At 42.1% G+C, this 19,129-nt stretch overlaps 1 protein-coding gene across 1 annotated transcript; it reads left to right on the plus strand.

The window, feature by feature from the left end:
* The first annotated feature begins 1,228 nt into the window (after positions 1-1,228).
* Positions 1,229-17,875, plus strand: GSTCD (glutathione S-transferase C-terminal domain containing). Its single transcript, XM_015429207.1, has 6 exons — positions 1,229-1,281; positions 3,683-4,100; positions 5,094-5,537; positions 12,905-13,162; positions 14,410-14,503; positions 17,706-17,875. The coding sequence occupies exons 2-6, from the start codon at positions 3,687-3,689 to the stop codon at positions 17,873-17,875; spliced, it is 1,380 nt and encodes a 459-aa protein (XP_015284693.1). The 5' UTR covers positions 1,229-1,281; positions 3,683-3,686.
* Positions 17,876-19,129: the final 1,254 nt, after the last annotated feature.

Consider the following 19,129-nt stretch of genomic DNA (forward strand, 5'->3'; position numbering starts at 1 on the left):
GTTTGATTCCCCACTCCTCCACTTGCACCTGCTGGATGACCTTGGACAAGCCATAGTTCTGGCACAGCTGTTCTTGAAAAAAGAGCAGTTTCTGTCAGAGCTCTCTCAGCCCCACCTACCTCACAGGGTGTCTGTTGTGGGGAGGGGAAGGGAAAGGAGTTTGTAAGCCACTTATTCCCATGCTTCAGAGGTGGGCTTGGGAGTGACTAGCCAAAGGACACCTTGTTAGCTAAAATGCTTGGGCTACAGCATCACCCACTCAGAACCAAGTCGAAAGACCACCTCTAAAGTGGCCAAATTTTGTGCTGAGGCTTTGTCCATAAGAAAACAGATATTCCAAACCTTTTAATAACTCTTGTGTCTAATTCATTACATTTACAAGGCTATGAATTTTCATCTTTGTATATTCATTTTACATTTGTATGTAAACTGTGCTATTAAAGTGCTACTGGCTGATCTTTCGATCGTAATAAATGTTGATGATGTTGAATGAGTTTCCATTGCAAAGTGGGGATTCAAATCTGGGTCTCCCAGATCCTGCTATGATACTTGAAGCAGTACACAATGCTACCTAGGATTGCTTCCTGTATTTATCAACTCAGTAGATTCATTTTGCCCTGACCAGGATAGCCCAGGATAGCCTGATCTGGTCAGATCTCAGAAGCTAAACAGGATTGGCCCTGACAAGTATTTGGATGGGAGACCTCCAAGGAATACCAGGGTCATAACACAGAGGCAATTGAAAACCCCACTGGGTTGCTGTAAGTCAGCTGTGACTTTACAGCAGTTTCCACCACCAAGTTCAATTTATTTAGAATTATGCTATATTATTGTGTAACAATGGTGCCCTGAGATAAGACCAGCTAAAACTGATTTTTTTTGTAGATGCTTTTCAAGGTAGTGACTGGTTGCTTACAGTGTGGGTAAAATTTGAGATTAGTGTCACAGATTTTTAAATATTTTTCAGGAATATGTTTTAAAATAAATTACACAGATCTAATAATGAGTACCATACCACTCTGCTGCTTTATGTGAATGAGTTCTTAAGAGTTCCATTGACTTTGTAGATTTTCAAGAGATAATAAGACAAACTTTTCTATTGAAAGAACTTTTACTAATTCAGTTTTACCATATCTTGGCCTTCTCTTAGGAATTGGTTGCCTACAATAATGATGCTGAGGATGGACATCTTATAATCTGTAGCTTAAAACACAGAGTTTGAATGACTAATTAAGCAAGAGATACCTTCACTTAGAATTAAATACTTTAGCTCCTTATTTGGTAAGTATTTCATTCTCATTCTTGTCTCCTTAGATCGTATCTTTTGTGGTTTTAGAAAATATCTCTATACTAGGAGCAATAATCGTTGTATAGAAGGAATACAATGAGCCCTAGGAAGACAGCCCCCCCATTCCCCCGCTTCCCCCCCAGACCCCGGGGGTCGAGGGGCAATGCAAGGGCCTGGCACTGGCTTCACACCTGGTGGCCTCTAAGACGCCTCCACTGCCCTCCACCCCAGCCACACGCCGGCCCCCGTCGGTGCACAGGCCAGGCAGGTAGCTGCAGGCATGCTCGGCCGCATTCGGCGACCTCCGGGTGCCTCCACTGCCCTCCGCCCCAGTAGTGCACCGGCCCCTGTCCGTTTGCAGGCCAGGTGGGTACCTGCAGTTGGGCTTGGCTGATGATGTCTGCTGCAGCGCTGGCAGGATTGGGCTCAGCCTGAGGAGCGGCCACCCACTGGAGCATCTGGCCTGGGTGTTGGCTATGAGCAGACTGAGGTTGAAATACTGGGCGCCACTCCAGTGGGTGGGATGACGGCAATGCAGACAGCCACGCAGCCAATGGGTGGAGACACCGTTTGAACGACATACCAGCAGGCCAACTGATTCGGGAGCATATTCAAGAGTCCACACCCAAAGCAGCTTTATATATAAGGAGAGATGAGAGAATTCTGTCAAAGAGGGCAGTTGAGGATTCAATAGGTCAACCAACAAAATTTCAGTGTATCTTATGTACCAAGATTTTTTAAAATTTTTAAATATTCCTTGTTTTAAAAACCTGTTTATATTTAATGTACCATTCGTTTCTGGATGGCAGTGACTATATTCATAAAGAGTCTAATGAATTAATACATTTGAGATTTGTATGTGTAAATTCAGACCACCCGAACACCATAGCTATAATGTTACAAAATTAATTCCAAAGAGGTTGCCATATAAATCTGTTGCCTTAGTATCTGGTGAAATGGGCTTTAGTTCTCAAAGATTTATGCTGGAATAAAATTGTGTTAGTCCTTAAGGTGCTAATGTGCTCCTGTTTATTGTAAAGTTATATTACTGCCCAGATTGTGTGCAATTGAACCAGATTCTGATTTTGGAAGCAAAAAATATTGTTCTTTAGGAAAGAGTAAGAGTCCAGTAGCACCTTAAAGACTAACAAAATTTATGGGACGGTATAAGGTTTCGTGAGTCACTGCTCACTGCAATAGCTCACGAAAGCTCTTACTGTACCATGGCTACTGGACTCTTACTTTTTTCTACTGCTGCAGACAGACGAATATGACTACCCATCTTCAACTATTGTTTTTTAAATATGGATCACTATTTTTCTTAGTATAACAAAAGCATCCAGTATGGTATTATATGCTTCAGTACTTGCTTTGAATGCATGCCATCTAGTGTCCAAGCGTTAGTCTGATTTACAAGAAGGTAAATGTAAAACTTACTGAATGTATAGTGTTCTTATCTATAATTTTAAGAAAATGACCTTCAGAAATTGCATATAATTGCTGCATATTTGTAATTCCTTATTTAATTCCGTGTTAAATCATCTTCAGAATAATAGCAAAAGGGACAAAAAAGTTGTTATCATCTACTAAGCATTAAATTAATCTAGCAATAGCAAAAGGGACAAAAAAGTATCATCTACTAAGCATTAAATTAATCTAGTTGAAATGATTTTTAAATACAGTGACAGGAATTTTAATAGACTACATACTTCCCAAAATATGCTTCATTAATCATATAAAAATGTTTGCTGCAGAAGTTCCCCCTTCTCTTAAGTGACCTTGAAATATTCCCAGAGTTACAGAACTGTTTAAATCACAAGGTCTGTTTCTATTATTGATGCATTAACCATCCCAATTTTTACACAATGCTCAAAGTGTAGCAATAGATGTATTCTAAGACTCCCTGTTGCTGTTCATATATAATAATTGTAAGTTGGCAACTAAATATATAAGCTGTTTTTCCATTTAGGATGATGATGATCTTTTATTGTGTTCTTGTGTCGTGTCCCACCCCACCCCCCATGATGATTAGGCTCGCTTACCCTTTGCCTTATTTCCGTCCCCTCCCTCCAGCAAGTCCCAGTGATGTGGAGTGTGTGTGAGAAAGCACATGATATGATGATTTCGCAATATAGTATAGCTAAACATCATGGTAGAAATGGGGACCTTCACATCACCTGTGATTGCTATGCCAAATAAGCCCCAAGTGCTTTAGTTTTGGAACACTCAGACTGAATGGGTTCTTGAACTGGATAATGTGTGTCTCAAAAGGGACTGAAGATTATGTCATGATTTTTAGGCTTAAACAGTGGTCTTCATTTATTTTTTTTGTCGTTTGAGCAATAGCATGAATAAAATCCCATACGTATTATTAATCATGTCTCTTCTTTTAAGAAAAATGAAAGGTAGTTTTACTGAAGATCATCTTTATCTAGACTACTTTCATCAGAAAGAAGACTGCATCTTGCCTCTTCACACATCTGTAACTTTATTTCTGTTGTCATACTGTGACTGCAAGACATTCAGAGTCTTTTTAGTATCTCCAGGGGAAATACCTTCAGACTCCCAGTTTTCAGACAAAGCACTGCCTGAGGCCCTGGAATTTTGCCTTATCAAAAGGTGCCAGCTTCCATCAGTGGTCCAAAACTGCTGCCTACCTGCTGTCCTTGAAAAGAGTGGAACATTCTGTCGAGCAGGACTTGCTGTGGTGTTAAGGCATCTAATACACAAAACATATGAGGCTGATCCATCAAAGAAGGACGTTTTGGAACTCTTGGGTTTTAAAAAGACCTGTTTGAAAGCCTGTGCTGAAGTGAGTGTATTTCTACCATAATAGTTTAACGTTGCTTTATAATAACCTACTAATAAATTATATTGTGCTCAGAGTGTAATCTAATGTCAAAGTGGCCAGTTAACCTATTTCTGTCTTGGTATTTCAAAATACATATGAACCAAGAGTAAATTTTGGATCTGTTTTTGTAACTGATGCGAAGAGCTGCCATCATAATATAATGGTAGATACTCAGTGTACTCCACTGAAGTAAATAAAATAGTGAGTTATGAAGTGAGTATGTGGGTTTTATTTGTACTAAAACAGTAGAATTTTGCATTTGAGTAATGTGGCCTGGGATTGGGTAGAGGTAAGTAGCGGTATCAGTAAGGTCTTTAATGTACTGGATCATTGTATATGTATTGAACTCTGGCTTATTAACAGTGCAATCCTAAGCATACTTACAACTTTTAAAAGTTCTTTGTAGTGGATTTATAAAGGCATAGTTGTTTAGGATTGCACTGTAAACGTCTATGGAAAGATAATTGTGTCCAGTGAAATGGATGCTGGCCTCCATCTTACATTTTAAGAGACTATGGAAAGATAATTTGTGTCCAGTGAAATGGATGCTGGCCTCCGAAGAGCTAATTTAGGACAAAGTTAAAGATGGATCCTTGGGGAATTTTTCCCTATCTTGTGAATAGTCAGAACCCCCCTTCATCTGCACCCCCATGCAAAATTATCAAGAGACCATTGAACCGTCTGAAATAGTTTGCTGTATGGTATATGAAGCTGGTATTTTAGAAGCACAATCCCAAAACATCCCTGTATGTGTAACTAGTACTTTAATTTAGAACTCTGCTAGTATACTCTTGTCAAAATTTATGGCTATTTCTGTTTTCTGCGGTAACCAGTTTGACAACCAAAGAGGTGACAGTACAATTTTTGTTTAGAATGCCTGTGAAATTCCTTTCCTGTTAGCAGTGAATGCCCTATAAAAATAATCCCTCCACTAATTCATTGTCTTCATTATAGGTTAGTGAATGGACCAGACTTTGTGAAATCAGCATTCCTCTGGCTGTTGAGGATTTTCTGAGGCTGTCTCCTGATCAGCATCAGAGTATTCCTGTGGAAGTTCTGCATCTTGAAAAGAAGTTGGGAGAACCTGTAAGAGTGCATAATGATGACAAAATTCGAAGGCAGAAAGTTCAGCAGCAAAACTCACTTGTTAAGAAAGGAAGTAACAATGCTTCAGAGGAAAGAAAATCAAGAGAAATTCAGGAATCATCTTCTGCAGATTTGGAATTATCTTTCTCTAAGTTAACTGTGCAGAAAAATCCAGTTTCCACCAAAAGGGAACCTTCTCATATTAGGAAAATGAAAACCTCTGAACTCCCACCTCTGGAGCATGTTTTTGCTGAAGGGCTGTATTTTACTTTGGCTGATATAGTTCTCTTTCCATGCATTCATCAGTTTTGGGTAAGAATTACTAAATTTATTTTCCTCCTGCTGTCATTGTTATCTAGTAGGTAGTAGGAAGGGCCCAGTACTGTGGGAACTAGTTGTTGGGCTGGTGCACGAATAATGCTGGCTGCTCTTCAATAACTATGTTTAAAAAACAAATGAATTTAGGCTATAGGGATTCCTCAGGAATAATCCTGTCTGGCATAATTTTTTAAAAATATATTTAACAGAAGAATACAAACTTATTTCTAGAGCTAATTCTAACCTCTGTGTTGCTGGAAAGTATTGCAACCCTTTCTGTTGTTCTTTTGGATTCTAGATGTGGTCCGTATCTGTGGATATCTAAATCCACGGATTGAAAGAAGCCCTTTTCTCCAATAAAAGTATGGGGCTGTGGGTGCTGTGGCTCCTGCTTTTTTTTTTTTTTAGCCTGCAAGCCATCTTAATTCATTGTGATTCCCATCCTAGTGCCTATGGCTTACAGTACAGACTAACTTTCTATAGTAGTAACTTTCTATGTCATAATTCACAGTAGCTGCATCGGGGACGGTCTAATTGTGCTAGTTATGGCTATACCGTGCACGATTTTTAGGGTTTCAGGTTTAGGTCAGGGTAATCTCTGACCCCAAATAAAAAAACAGTACTGCGGAAAGATGAATTTAGTGACTAAATTATGCATGTAGAGCACTATCATATGTCAGAACTGAGCCAGCTGGGCAAGGAGAAAGAACCCAGGAGAGAGCTGCTGGAGACGTGAGTGGGGTTTGTTTTTTTTGCTTTTCCTAAACTGATAAATTACTGGGGAGCATTAACTGAGGTTGCTTTGTGAGAGGACAGAGTTTGAGGGTGAGTGGGTGCTTGTAGCCTGCTGGTGTTTTTGTCTGGGTCTGTTTGGGTGTTTTGTCTGGTCTGTTGGTCTTTGAGCAAGGTTTGTTTGTCTGGAGCTGATTGTAGGTTCCATCCTCTGCTGTTGCTGCTTGAATGTGGAGGCTGTGGGCCTCTGAATTGTAAGGTTCCTCACAGGCAGAAGTGCAAAAGCCAAGGGGCTCTTGGCCTGTGGCTCTTAGTTTGGGGATCAGGCCTGGGGACCCTGCATCACTCTAGATCCCTTTAAACCACTAACCCATTATGAAGGCAGAAAGCCAGCAGAGGAGCAGGAGCTATCCACTGTTTTGCAGAGAGTGCCATATGTACTGTTATCTACCCACTGGGTGGAAAATGTGGGTGCGTGCTTGCTGCATGGAGCTTGCAGTTCTCTCTTGCATGGAGTTTGTTCCCTTGAGGCTAGGGTTGCAGAGAGAGAGGTTTGGGGAAGAGACCTGCAGGGATTTACCAGAACATGCCCACTTATGGGCTGACAGCTCTTCTGCCGTTGTAGAGAGTGAGAGTCTCAAGGTCGGAGGGCATCAGGCTGAGGAGAAGGGACTGCTTCTTTGGGTGACAGACCAATATCCATTCACACCGAGGATATCCCCAGGGATTGGGGGGAGGTGGGCTTCTGGTGGTAGGTGATTCAGTCATTAGGAATATAGAGAGTGGGGGTCTGTGACAGGCATTTTCACCACATGGTGACTTTTAATGTGTGGATGAAAAAGTGGTGCCAGGATTTGTTAGGCCGTAAGGGACTTTCTGGGACAAAAGAGATGGGCTTCACTTGAACTAAAAGGAAACCAGGCTGCTGGTGATTATTATGAAAAAAGGTGGCAGAGCAACTTTAAACTAATCCCTGGGGAAAGCTGACAGGAGTAAGGGAGTCTCTGCTTCAGGACAAGTCAGTCCAAAGAGATGATTGAGTAAACACTCAGTGTAGTATTGATAGGAGCGTAATAGAACTTGGGAGTGAGGGCATGATGGCAACTGTGGGCCATGTGTGGCAACTCAGGGGCCAAGGGAAGTGAGGGGTACTGGAGAGGGAAACATGTTAGAGGTGTCTGTATGCCAGTGCTAGAACTCTCCAAGCCAAGATGGGGGAGCTAGAGTGCTTGGTGTTCAGTGACAATTTAGAAAACATCAGGGGAATTAACTCCCCAACAGAAGCTATATGGGTGGAAATACTGGGCCCTAGGGGTTATTTAAAAGTGGGAGTGTACTATCACCTACCTCATCAGACCCTTGAGTAAATAGGGGCTGTGGCAGGTAATGTTATACTGGGAGACTTTAACTACTGTTAACTGAGTAAACAAGTGCTCGAGTCATGCTGTAGAAATGGGGTTCCTAGACATTATAAATGATTTTGCACTGGAACAGTTTGTCACAGAGCCAACCAGAGGTGTAATGATCTTGGACTTGGTTTTGAGTGGGTTTCAAGACCTGGTGAGAGATATAGAGGTTACACCAAATGAGAACACTTTGACCACAATGCTATTAAGTGCCGCATTCAGGTCAGTGGAAAGTTACCCTTAAAGTCGACTTCCGGTGGATGGCGGCACGCTGAGCAGTCACACCTCCCGGACCTCCCGGGGGTGGAACTGCATGCAGGCGGAAAGGAGGGGGGCGATGTATCGTACTCCCCCCAGGAGATTGGCGAAATCCTCCTGGCCAAGGGACTTCTGAGAGGTTGCCTCTTCCCCAGCGCGATGCTGGGGAATCGAGGCGCTTCTCCGTCCTCATGGTCCCTCCGTCTGTGTCCGTTTGGAATTAGTGAAGCTGGCCGGAAAAAGCGCAAGAGATTGAGCAGTGGAAAATGAAAGTAAAAGAGGTTGGACGGCCGATAATGAACGTGAGTCAGATGGAAGCGATCTGATAAACTAAAAAGAAAGCTCCCCCAAAACCCCACGGACTAGAGGGCAAAGCGAGTGGGGGAGGGGCCCCTCCCAGGCGCACAAACTCTAAGCGAGATGGGGGGGGAGCAGAAGCAAAGCGGTTAAAAAACTGCTGGAAAGACTTACCAAGGCACGTATGAGCGGTGGAGGGCAAATTCAGAGACTTTTAAAAGTTGGGTGAAAGTAAACAATCGAAAAAGATGGCGGGGAAGAGGATGGAGAAGCTTTTAAAAACGAAAGGAGCTGAGAGTCCAAGACCGGAAGGAACCACCGAGTTGGCTAAAACGATGGCAGAGTCCCTGCGCCCCCTGCTGGAGCAGATGACTAATTTCAAGAGCAGCTGTCAAAAATGAATCAATGCATATCTACCCAGCAGACACAAATCAACGATACACTTAAAATCCTGGACCAAACAACAGAGAAAGTGAAAGAGGTTGATGCCACCACACAAAAGGTGAAGAAAAAGGTGTATAAATTGGAAAAGAAGCAAAACTCAACAGAAGAACAGCTTGTACAAATACAAATGGAAAAAGCAAATCTGGTTCTTTGTCTCCAGGATGTCCCAGAGAGCAAAGGAGAGAATCTGAAGCATATGATGAGCAAAGCATTGGCTCCAGTGACAGATTTAAAGGTGGACTATCTTATGAGTGAAATGGATATGGTCTACAGGTCCTATTCCATAAAGAAGAATAATCTGCCTGGTGAAATTGTGGTGAGATTCTCGAAGAGGCACGTAAGGGATTGTATCCTGAGAGCAACGGCGGGGACACCTTTGAGAATTAAGGACAAGACTATTCGGATTCTGAAAGATATTCCATTTGAAATAAGACAACAAAAAAACAAGACAAGAAGAAATGAAGGTTGAAAGACTCCGAATGGAACTCTGATAAATAAGATGTTTTAACATGGAGATGCTGAGGGAATCTTTCCTAATAGTTAAACTTAAGATTTAAAAGTTATAAAAGCATGATTGACTAAGTTCATAGAATGTAGCGTTTAAAGGGATGGTATAGTATATAAGCTATTTTGAAGATCTCCTCTCTTGGGTTTTTAGTCAGTAGTGGTTATCTTTACTTTCTCCCTAAATGTAGTACCCCTCCCTTTTTTCATTGTAGTTTGTAGTCTATATATAAAATGCAATAAAAAAATACCCTCCGGGGGGCCAAAAAAAAGAAAAGAAAAGAAAGAAAGTTACCCTTAAAGTCGAAAACTGTAACATTTGATTTCAAAAGAGGAAACTTTACAAAAATGAGGGGAGTAGGAAAAAGGAAAGGAAGCTGTAGGGGAAACACAAGAGAGTCAGATCCCTAGAGAATGCTTGGAAGCTATTTAAAACCACACTAATAGAAGACCAAATAGAATGCACTAGGAAAGGCACTAAAAAAAGTAGAGGCTTCTTTTGAAAAGTGGAAGGTCTGCCCCAGTGAATTGAACAGGAGGGACCACAGGTTCTGACAAGAGAAATGTAAGCTGATAATTAGGCACACAAAAAGAGGTTTTGAGGGGCCAGTTGCTAAAAGCATCAAGAAACATCTTTAAAAACAGATCCAGAGCAGGAAACCAGCCAGAGAAACAGTTGGGCCTTTGGATGACAAAGGAATAAAGGGATTGCTAAAGGAAGATGGGGAGATGGCAGAGAAGCTCAGTGACTTTTTTGCTTCTGTCTTCACTGTGGAAAGTGTGGAGCCATGTACCCATGCCACAGCCCCTATTTTCAGGAAGGGAGTCTGAATAATTAAGCCAAATTCAGGTGACCAGAGATGAAGTTCTAGACCTACTGAGGATATTAAAAACTGATAGGTCTCCAGGTTCTGATGGCAAACACTTGAGAGTTCTTTAGGCACTCAGATGTCAGATAGTCGATCTACTAACCTGTACCTGTAACCTATCACTAAACTGAGCCGCTGTATCAGAAGATTAGAGAGCAGCAAATGGTACACCAATATTTAAAAAGGGATCCAGTGGAGAACCAGGAAATTACAGGCCAGTGAGCCTGATGTCTGTCCCAGGCAAATTAGTAGAAACTGTAATCAAAGATAGAATTGTTAGGCACATAGAGGGACAAAAGCCTGCTGAGGGACAATCAGCATGGATTCTGCAAAGAGAAGTCCTGCTTCACTAATCTTTTGGAGTTCCTTGATTTGGCTGATCTCGCTGGCTAGGTGGGTGTCCCCTCCAATGTTCCCTCTAAGCTGTGGAGTCTTGTGAGCAAAAATTCTACTTTGTGGGCTACTGGCATTAAAGTTGTGAGCGAGCAATTTGGCTGCTGCATAAATCAGTTTGCTCTGGACCATCCTTCCTGAGCTAAGACAAAAATGTGTGAGCTGGAGGCTAAAAAACTGTGAGCTAGCTCACACTAACTCAGCTTAGAGGGAACACTGGTCCCCTCCCTCCCTCCTTCATGTGCATCCCTCCCAAAGCTGCGTGCTCTGTCGAAGAGGACGACTATCCCAGATAGGAGTGTACTGTTCTTTGTTCAAGAAAGTGGACAAACATGTCGACAACAGTAACCCAGTAGACACTATATACCTGGACTTTCAAAAGGCTTTGACAAAAGACTCCTGAATCAGTTTAGCAGTCATGGGATAAGAGGATGGGTTCTCTTATGGACTAAAAAATGGCTAAATGACAGGAAGCAAAGAGCAGGAATCAGTGGACAGTTCTCACAATAGTGGGGTCCCAGAAGGGGCTGCTACTATTTGGTTTATTTATAAATGGTCTGGAACGAGGGTGAGTAGTGTAGTGGTCAAGTTTGCAGATTACACCAAGTTATTTAGGATGGTGAAAACCAAGACTGTCTGTAAAGAACTCCAAGAGGACCTCCACAAACTAGGTGAGTGGGCAACAATGTGGCAAATGAAGTTCAGTGTTGGTAAGTGTGAGGTGATGCATATTGGGACAAAAAAATCCCAGCTTCACGTATAGGCTAATGGGATCTGAACTTCCTGAGACTGAGAGGGAAAAGGATCTTGGGGGCATACTGGATAGCTCAATGTAAGTGTCAACCCAGTGTGCTGCAGTGGTAAAAAAAAAAAAGGCAAACTCTATTAGGGATTATTAGGAAAGGGACATACAATATTGTAATGCCCCTGTATAGATCTATGGTGCAGCTCATTTGGAATACTGTGTGCCGTTCTGGTCACTGTATTTGCAAAAGGACATTGCAGAGCTGGAAAAAGTACAGAGGAAGGCAACTGAGATGATGGTGGTGGTGGTGGAAAGGCTGAAGAGTCTGGCAGCTGGGACTTTTCAGTTTAGAAGAGAGATGACTGCTGTCAGAACCCACAGCCAACAACGGAGTACACACTTCTTTTGAAAGGTTATACTTTTATTGAAGAGCCATAGATGCATTAACATAGTTACTGTTAAGAATAGCGGTTGCCTCTTGAACCTAATGAGATATAGGGCACTCGTATGCACCCCCCCCCACTGCGCTGGCCAATTAGGCACCCTCCCGCGCGCGGGCTAGAGCCGGCAAGCGTTACTAGGCGAAGCTGGGTATTGTGCGGCTCCCACAGTCAGCCTTGAAGGCAGACAACACACATTATCACCTGTACGGCTTTGGAGTTTAGCATTTCAGCGCAGAGCAGAGGGAGAAAGGAATGCGAAAGCAATTTACACAGACACTGAAAGAACATCCCAACCCCCATGGCAGCATAGCTGACAACTGTATGGAGTGGAGAGAGGTGACAAAGAGAACTTTTTCTCCCTCTCCCAAATTACTAGAACTCAAGGGCATTTGATGAAACTGATGAGCAAGTAGGTTCAAGATGGACAAAAGGAAATACTACTTTACACAGAGTGTGATTAAAATGTGGAATTCACTGCCAGAGGACGTGATGGCCACAGGAATAAACAGCTTTAAAGGGGGATTAGAGAAATTTCTGGAGGCAGTAATCCTCTGAATCCCAGAGCCAGGAGGCAACATCAAGGGAAGTCCTCAGCCTCTGTGCCCTGTTGTTGGCCATCAAGAGGAACTGGTTGGCCACTGTGAAACAGGATGCTGGATTAGATGGACTATTGGTCTGATCCAGGAGGGCTCTTCTTATGTTCTTATATATCTTTAATTCATTTATTACACCTTTCTCACAGAGACTCATGGCAGATTACGAAATATAGAAACTGTTAAATTGTATTTACGTTAATATTGTTTTGCATAGAACAAACGTAGAGTCCAGTGGCAGCTTTAAGACCAACAAAGGTTTATTCAAAGTATGAACTTTCGTGTGCAAGGCACACTTTTTCAAATCCCTCCCTAGTATGTTCTGGTTTTGTAAGCTCAGTGAGGCAAAGCTGTGTCTAAGCTGTGAAACTGTCGCTGATAATTGAAAATCAGTGTGCACACAAACTGTCCCTTATTGGGGTTTTGGAACTTACTTAGGCATTGGTTCTGAGGCCCAGCTCTCAACTATAATCTGGTAACAAATGAAGGGGATCCCTTCTCTACATTACTGCCACAAATTAAGCCATGTGCTCCCCCTATCCACCCACTGTTCTTCCACTAGATGTAGCAAATGCGATAAGGACGGGAAAATTGCTCTCTGTTTCACACTTTTTGGGCATCAGGTGTCTCCAAATACTTTAATAGTTAAACAGAATTTTATATTCTCCATCTTTAAGGTTTTCAGCAAAAATCATCAAGACAAAATGCTGGCGTTGCCTTTAATATCCAGTTGGTACCAGAGAGTTCAGGAAGTACCAGGAGTAAAGAAGGCTGCTGTCAAATGCAAAATGCAGTTTGTCCAGTATCAGGAGGACTCGTCCTCTTTCCAAGCTGAATGCCCACAAAGACCCTGCACAGCTTCTGATGAGCCGGAAGAGGAGAATGAAGATGCTCAGTTCATAGGTGGCCCAAGGCCAACCATGACAAAGTTAATGGTAGTTGAATAATTACTTAAACTGATTATATCTGCTAACCATAAAAGTGTTTGCTTGTGTTTGGAGTGATAAAGATTTCTGGACACTTAATTAGGGCTTAACAAGAATCTGTGGATGACTTAGTTACAGGGTTAAATTGAAAGCTGCATTTCTGTGTGCTAAAGTCATATTCTCTTCATGGAGGAACACTTTAACACCTCATATGATACGAGAAGAGAAAAATTAAATTCAAAGATTATTTTTCTGCTTGCTGAAGTTGGGTAACCTCTGGCACCAGCAGAAACATAACTGATGTACAGTATTCTAGCACTGCACAATCTTTTGTCCATCCTTATTGTCGTGAATAGGTTCCTTCCCTTTACAGTTCTGTTGATGCAACTTATTTTACTAATCTTGCAAAAGTCATGCAATGTGGGCCAGTATTATTAATCTTATGTTGTTGATGGGAACACCAAGGCTGAAAAATGTTTGATACATAGGGAGCTCATAACTCAGCTGAGATTTTAATTGGGGACTTCTGGGCTCACGCTCTTAGCCTCTCAGTTACATTCGTTCTCAGATATGGGTGAATCCACCCCAAAACTGTGTGGTCCCAGGGGTTGCCAGCCCAATGACCCATCTTTATGCTTGATTTGAGTCCAGTAGCACCTTAAAAGACCAATAAGATTTGGAGGGTATGGGCTTTCAAGAGTCAAAGATCCCTTTGTCATCTTTAGCTCTCAAAAGCTTATACCCCTAAAATCTCTAAGGTGCTAAGTAAAGGTAAAGGTTCCCTTGCTCGAAAGCCAGTCGAATCCGACTCTAGGGTTGCGGTGCTCATCTCCGTTTCAAAGCCGAAGAGCCAGCGCTGTCCGAAGACGTTTCCGTGGTCATGTGACCGGCATGACTAAACACCAAGGCGCACGGAACGCTATTACCTTCCCACCAAAGTGGTACCTATTTATCTACTTGCAATTTCTTGCTTTCAAACTGCTAGGTTGGCTAAAGTCATCTTTAGCTCTCAAAAGCTTATACCCCTAAAATCTCTAAGGTGCTACTGAACTCAAAACTAGTTGTTGTAGTGCAGACCAACAAGACTCCTTATATAAGCTACATGTTTTTGTAAGGCACCCCACCTCTTGGAATTACGTTTGGGGGGGGAGGGGGAGAAAATACTCTGAATAGGACATGTGCTACTAAGCAAATTTACTGTCCATTGCATTAGGGCATTGCTTCCTGACCTCACTGCAATTTCCCCTTAAATACAGGCTAATGGTATTGAAGCCGTGTTTTGTCCTCATCCTAACCCTACCTGGGTCCTAGACTGGGACAGTCTACCAGCTGCAGTTAACCCAGGAGAAGGTAGAGATCTGCTGTCTTTTGTATTCATACTTTGAATTGTTTCATTTACCAAGGGATGCTTTGATACTTCCTCATACAAACTGTTGAAAAAGATTAGGTGTAACAGCATTAGACGTAGTAGTTATGACATTTCAGAGGACCTTAGTGCCCAATAAAAAGGACAAATTAGGGTAACTCATAACCTCCCTTGGAGCAAGTTACTGTACAGTGTTGAGTATAGAAAGCATTGAGCATTTAAAATAAATGCTGACGGGGTCTCAACTGGTCGAGGCTCACTGTGCAGCAGGAGTGACAAAGGCCTTTGGTTATGACCCATCTTAACAGTTACATTAATGTACCTTCTTATCCATCTTGGCAGGAAGTGTAAACATGCAGTCACCGTATTAGGTAATATATAAAAGTTGCTCCCTTGCATACCTGTCTCGCTTTCAGTATTGCTGGACTTCTCAGTATCCTAGGAATAATTCTCAAATTTAAGCATCTAGTCATCAGTATCTCTTGTTTCATTATCTTAAAACAATGAATACCTAGTTTGTAAGTTGTAAGATGAACTGTACTGGCATTTATTTAAGGCCTAAGAAACCTTCAATATGAGTACTAGTTTCTTCTGTGTCTCAATTAAACCGTTCTTATGTGTCTCAAGTTAAACAATTAGTACTTCCAGCTAGTTTTATTTCTGTAACATCACTGCTGTTTGTGTTCACTTCACAATTGGAGTACCCAACGCGAAGTCAAGTTTCTTCACAAGCATTTTAAAAAAGGCCATGACGCATGCCTCACAGTCTGTTTAACCTTAGCCAGGACTTTTACTTGTGGCACCCCTTGGGAGACATGCATGCTAAACAGCTGTGATTTTTTTTAATTTTAGAGGGCTTAGCTGCTATATAAATTGCGTCTCTCCAGATGCTCTCAATAAAGCATAGGTTGTGAGACATGTGCCTTCTGACAGTGATGTCCTCTGCTAACACTTTCCAAAACCGGAAGGGGCTGTTGGTTCAAAGTGCTGTTCTGCAGTCTTTCAAGAGCTTTGGTGTATGATGCCATCAGATGTGTGGTGCCAGATATTTTTTTGGCTGGGGAGGGTCATCTTCCATCTGCGTGTATAGATCTGGTTAGTGCTGCTGTGCAGAGTTTGGGGAGGGGTTGATGTGAAAGGTGATTCAGTGTGCATGCAGAGAGTGTTGGGGGGGAGAAAGCATGAACTCATTCACCAATAGAGAGGAGAGACAATGAAAGCCACAATGTCTGGTAGAAACTGTCTTCCGGGTTGCTTTGACTTTTGAGGTGAGAGAGGACAAGGACGCAGCTGGACTTGCTGACTTTGGAAACTGCAGTACCTCCCACTTCTTACCATTCACCAAGCAAAGGAACAGTGGTGATGGATTTGCTGCTGTCCTGGCCCATGCTTCTGGCTGAGAATTTTACTCCACATAGGCTTTTGCTTCTTCCCTCATGCCTCAGGCAGGAGTTACCTAGTAGTTCAGCTCTTTTCCACTACCACCACCCTGGGAAGAGAAACCCCAAGCCCACACTTTTTTCAGCAATTTATCACATTAGCTATAGCTGTTAAGTAGACATCTTACAGATAGTGGACATGAGTTTGTGGATAAGTTAGATAGGGAAGGATAAAGATATCCCTGCCAGATTGGTGCTATATTTTGGGAAAGTGTGACTCCGTAACTTACAGACAGCAATGTGGAGGTGGAGGGAGGCAGTTCAATAGTGCCTTGTCAAGGAGAATTACACCCTTCTAAAACCACTGATTTCAATGAACTTGGGATGTAATTCTGTTTAAGATCTAATGGCCACTTGGTCCATCATCTCAGCTGTTCTGTAGTTCAGTAGTTCTGAGTGTGCTAATTTTTATTCATGAAAGCACTGGCAATTGAGTTGTGCCGGTGTTCATATGTATACATCATGGTTATCAGAAGTTATATAAAAAATCACCTTGTTTCCTATAGCTATTCAATTATGTGGTACTCAGTTTGCGTGGTTTACATAAGTGCTCCTCGCTTTGTAGGTAATGGATTCTGTTAAAGCTGTTACTATCACCATGGTAAATAAAATTTAGTTATATATAGAGAGGGGGAGGGTATGGGATTAAACAGAGTGTGGCTGTCTGCTGAGAAGAGAGCAGCAGCTATTGAAACAGGTCCTACAGAACTTGGATGGAGGCATTTGTGTCTTCTCCAGTGATAAGAATGGCCTCATTGTGTCTGTTGTATTTGAGGCTGGATAATGTAATATCTAAAACTGATTACTTGGAGTTTTAGAAAGGAGCAAACATGTAAGTCATTGTGCTAATACTAAATGGCACTCTTACAATATTGGCACTCTTATGATATTTTTGGTAAACATAAATGCACGCATGCCTTTTGACCTTCATTTTTTCAGTATTCATTTTTGGCAGTCCTAAATCACTTGCAATGTATACATTTGTGGGTGCATAACCTGTTGCATGTGATGTCGGTAGGTAGTTCAATGTCTGAGTTTACTCTCAGTTATGAAACTCTAGTAGCGAAGCTGCTCTCACATTTTAGCCAGTCATGTGTAAACAATGTATTTCATTCTCACCAAGTGTCCTTCTCCTACATCGGGGTTCTTAATTTACAGAATATACCAACATACCTAACATATGTGCTACAGGACACCTACTTCTCAGTTGTCAAAAGTTGAGAAAATCCATTTTAATTGCACAAGAAATGGTTACTTCAGTTAACAACGGTCATCAAATACCTTAGCTCTTAAAATGGTTAGCCATATAATGAGTTACAACAATTCATTGGTAAAATCAGAATCGAGTCTAAATATTTCATTAACAATTAATCTTTTAGTGTGCATTTTAAATTGAGAGTGAGAAATGTTTAGAGATTTGTATTAGACTTGTTTGGCATTGCAACGGTCACCCTAATTATGAGTTTCCATATAGCTTCTTGAGCTTGCATTTAGTTCACAAGTTTGAGATGTCAGACTCGTGACCTAAGATAAGTGCCAGTATTTTGTTATTTATTTTCACTAGAATTAAATGACTGTTAGAATAAAAAAACAAGAAAAAATTCTGAACTTTGTATTCCACTAGAGGGCAGCAAAAATATGTTTGCAAGACTGGGATTTTAGTAATGGGAAATAACATACAAACTGAAGCAGTTTCAAAAGAGAGTGCCACATATGACTTACTGTGATTCTTGGTATTGCGTTCCAGAAATCATTGGGAAAGCGGAGGCCTTGAAGGACATTGTACTTTCCCCCTTTGATGGAGTTCAGTTGATCGTTGGTGACTCAGTTATGAGCCTAGAGGTTATATTGGACTCAGCATTACTGCTGGGGAAACAAGTTAATGCAGCTGCAAAAAAAACAAAAGCTTCTAATTAAGTCAAGCCTTCACTCAGCCTCTCCAGCCACTGGCTGGATCCATGCTGAAATATACTGGGTTCAGATGCGTAGAAGTGATCAGCTCATAGTTTGTTAGTGATTCAGCAAGAGAAAGAAGACTGGCGATCCCTGGCCGAAGCCAGGTATTTATGCCTGAAAAGGGTTACACCCAAAACACACCCCACTCCCAACGATAGGCTATTTATACTGCGTTGTTTCCCAATTGGTTTACTCTAGAATCCCTGTCTCCCTACTGGTCCATTCTAGGATCCTAGCGATCTATCGTTATGCATCCCAAGCTAAGTCCTTTTGCAAGGACAGTTCAGGCTCAATTCAGACAGGCTCAATACATAACACATGCCATGAGAACATCAAAATTAGAGTACTGTAGTGCTTTGTCCATGGGAACTACCCTTGAAGTCAGTCTGGAGACTCCAGTTGGTATAGAATGCTGTGGCTTGGTTTTTATCAGGAGCTAGATGAGCACACCCATTACATCCATTCTGCAGCCACTCCATTGGCTGCTCATCATCTACAGGGTTCAGTTCAGGGTACTGACTAGCAAGTGTACAAAGCCGTGCAGGACCGCCTCTCCTATGTTCAGCTATGTCTGTTTCACTCCTCCGTTCAGGGCCTTTTGCAGGCCCTGCAAACAGACAAGACCAACAACCACCCATATGTGTGCTTTCTCTGTTGTGACCCCCCCACCTTGTAGGCCTGCACGAGGAGGTCAGGAAGGCTCCCAGGCGCCTGTCTTTCTGAATGATAAACGAGGTTGTTCAGGAGAGTTTTTCTATAAAGGTAATAAAGGTTAAGATGCTGAGTTGCAGACCAGAAGGTAGGTAGCTCGGCAGTTCGAGACCTTAGTGCCGCGTGATGAAGTGAGCTCCAGTCTCTGGGCCCAGTTCCTGCCAACCTAGCAGTTTGAAAGCAAGAAATTGCAAGTAGATATATAGGTACCACTTTGGTGGGAAGGTAACAAGTGTTCCATGCGCCACGGCATTTAGTCATGCCGGCCACATGACCACGGAAACATCTTCGGACAGTGCTGGCTCTTTGGCTTAGAAACGGAGATGAGCACTGCCCCCTAGAATCAGATTCAACTAGCTTTCGAGCAAGGGGAACCTTTAATAGGGCTATAACAGAATAGTTCAGGATTAAAAAGCTGTTCTTCAGAACGATGTTATCTGTATCAACTTCCTAATGATGATGGTTTTTGAAGTACATGATCAAAATTAGCTGATAGTAAGATAT

Source organism: Gekko japonicus, unplaced genomic scaffold (genome assembly GCF_001447785.1).
Source record: "Gekko japonicus isolate JY-2015 unplaced genomic scaffold, Gekko_japonicus_V1.1 scaffold2981, whole genome shotgun sequence".
NCBI classification, from domain to species: domain Eukaryota; kingdom Metazoa; phylum Chordata; class Lepidosauria; order Squamata; family Gekkonidae; genus Gekko; species Gekko japonicus.

Coding starts and splice junctions, on each gene's coding strand:
- GSTCD (XM_015429207.1), top strand. CDS start 3,687: ATGAAAGGTAGTTTTACTGAAGATCATCTTTATCTAGACTACTTTCAT. Junction 13,163..14,409: donor CAACCATGACAAAGTTAATG/GTAGTTGAATAA, acceptor CCTTAAATACAG/GCTAATGGTATTGAAGCCGT. Junction 14,504..17,705: donor TGCAGTTAACCCAGGAGAAG/GTAGAGATCTGC, acceptor ATTGCGTTCCAG/AAATCATTGGGAAAGCGGAG.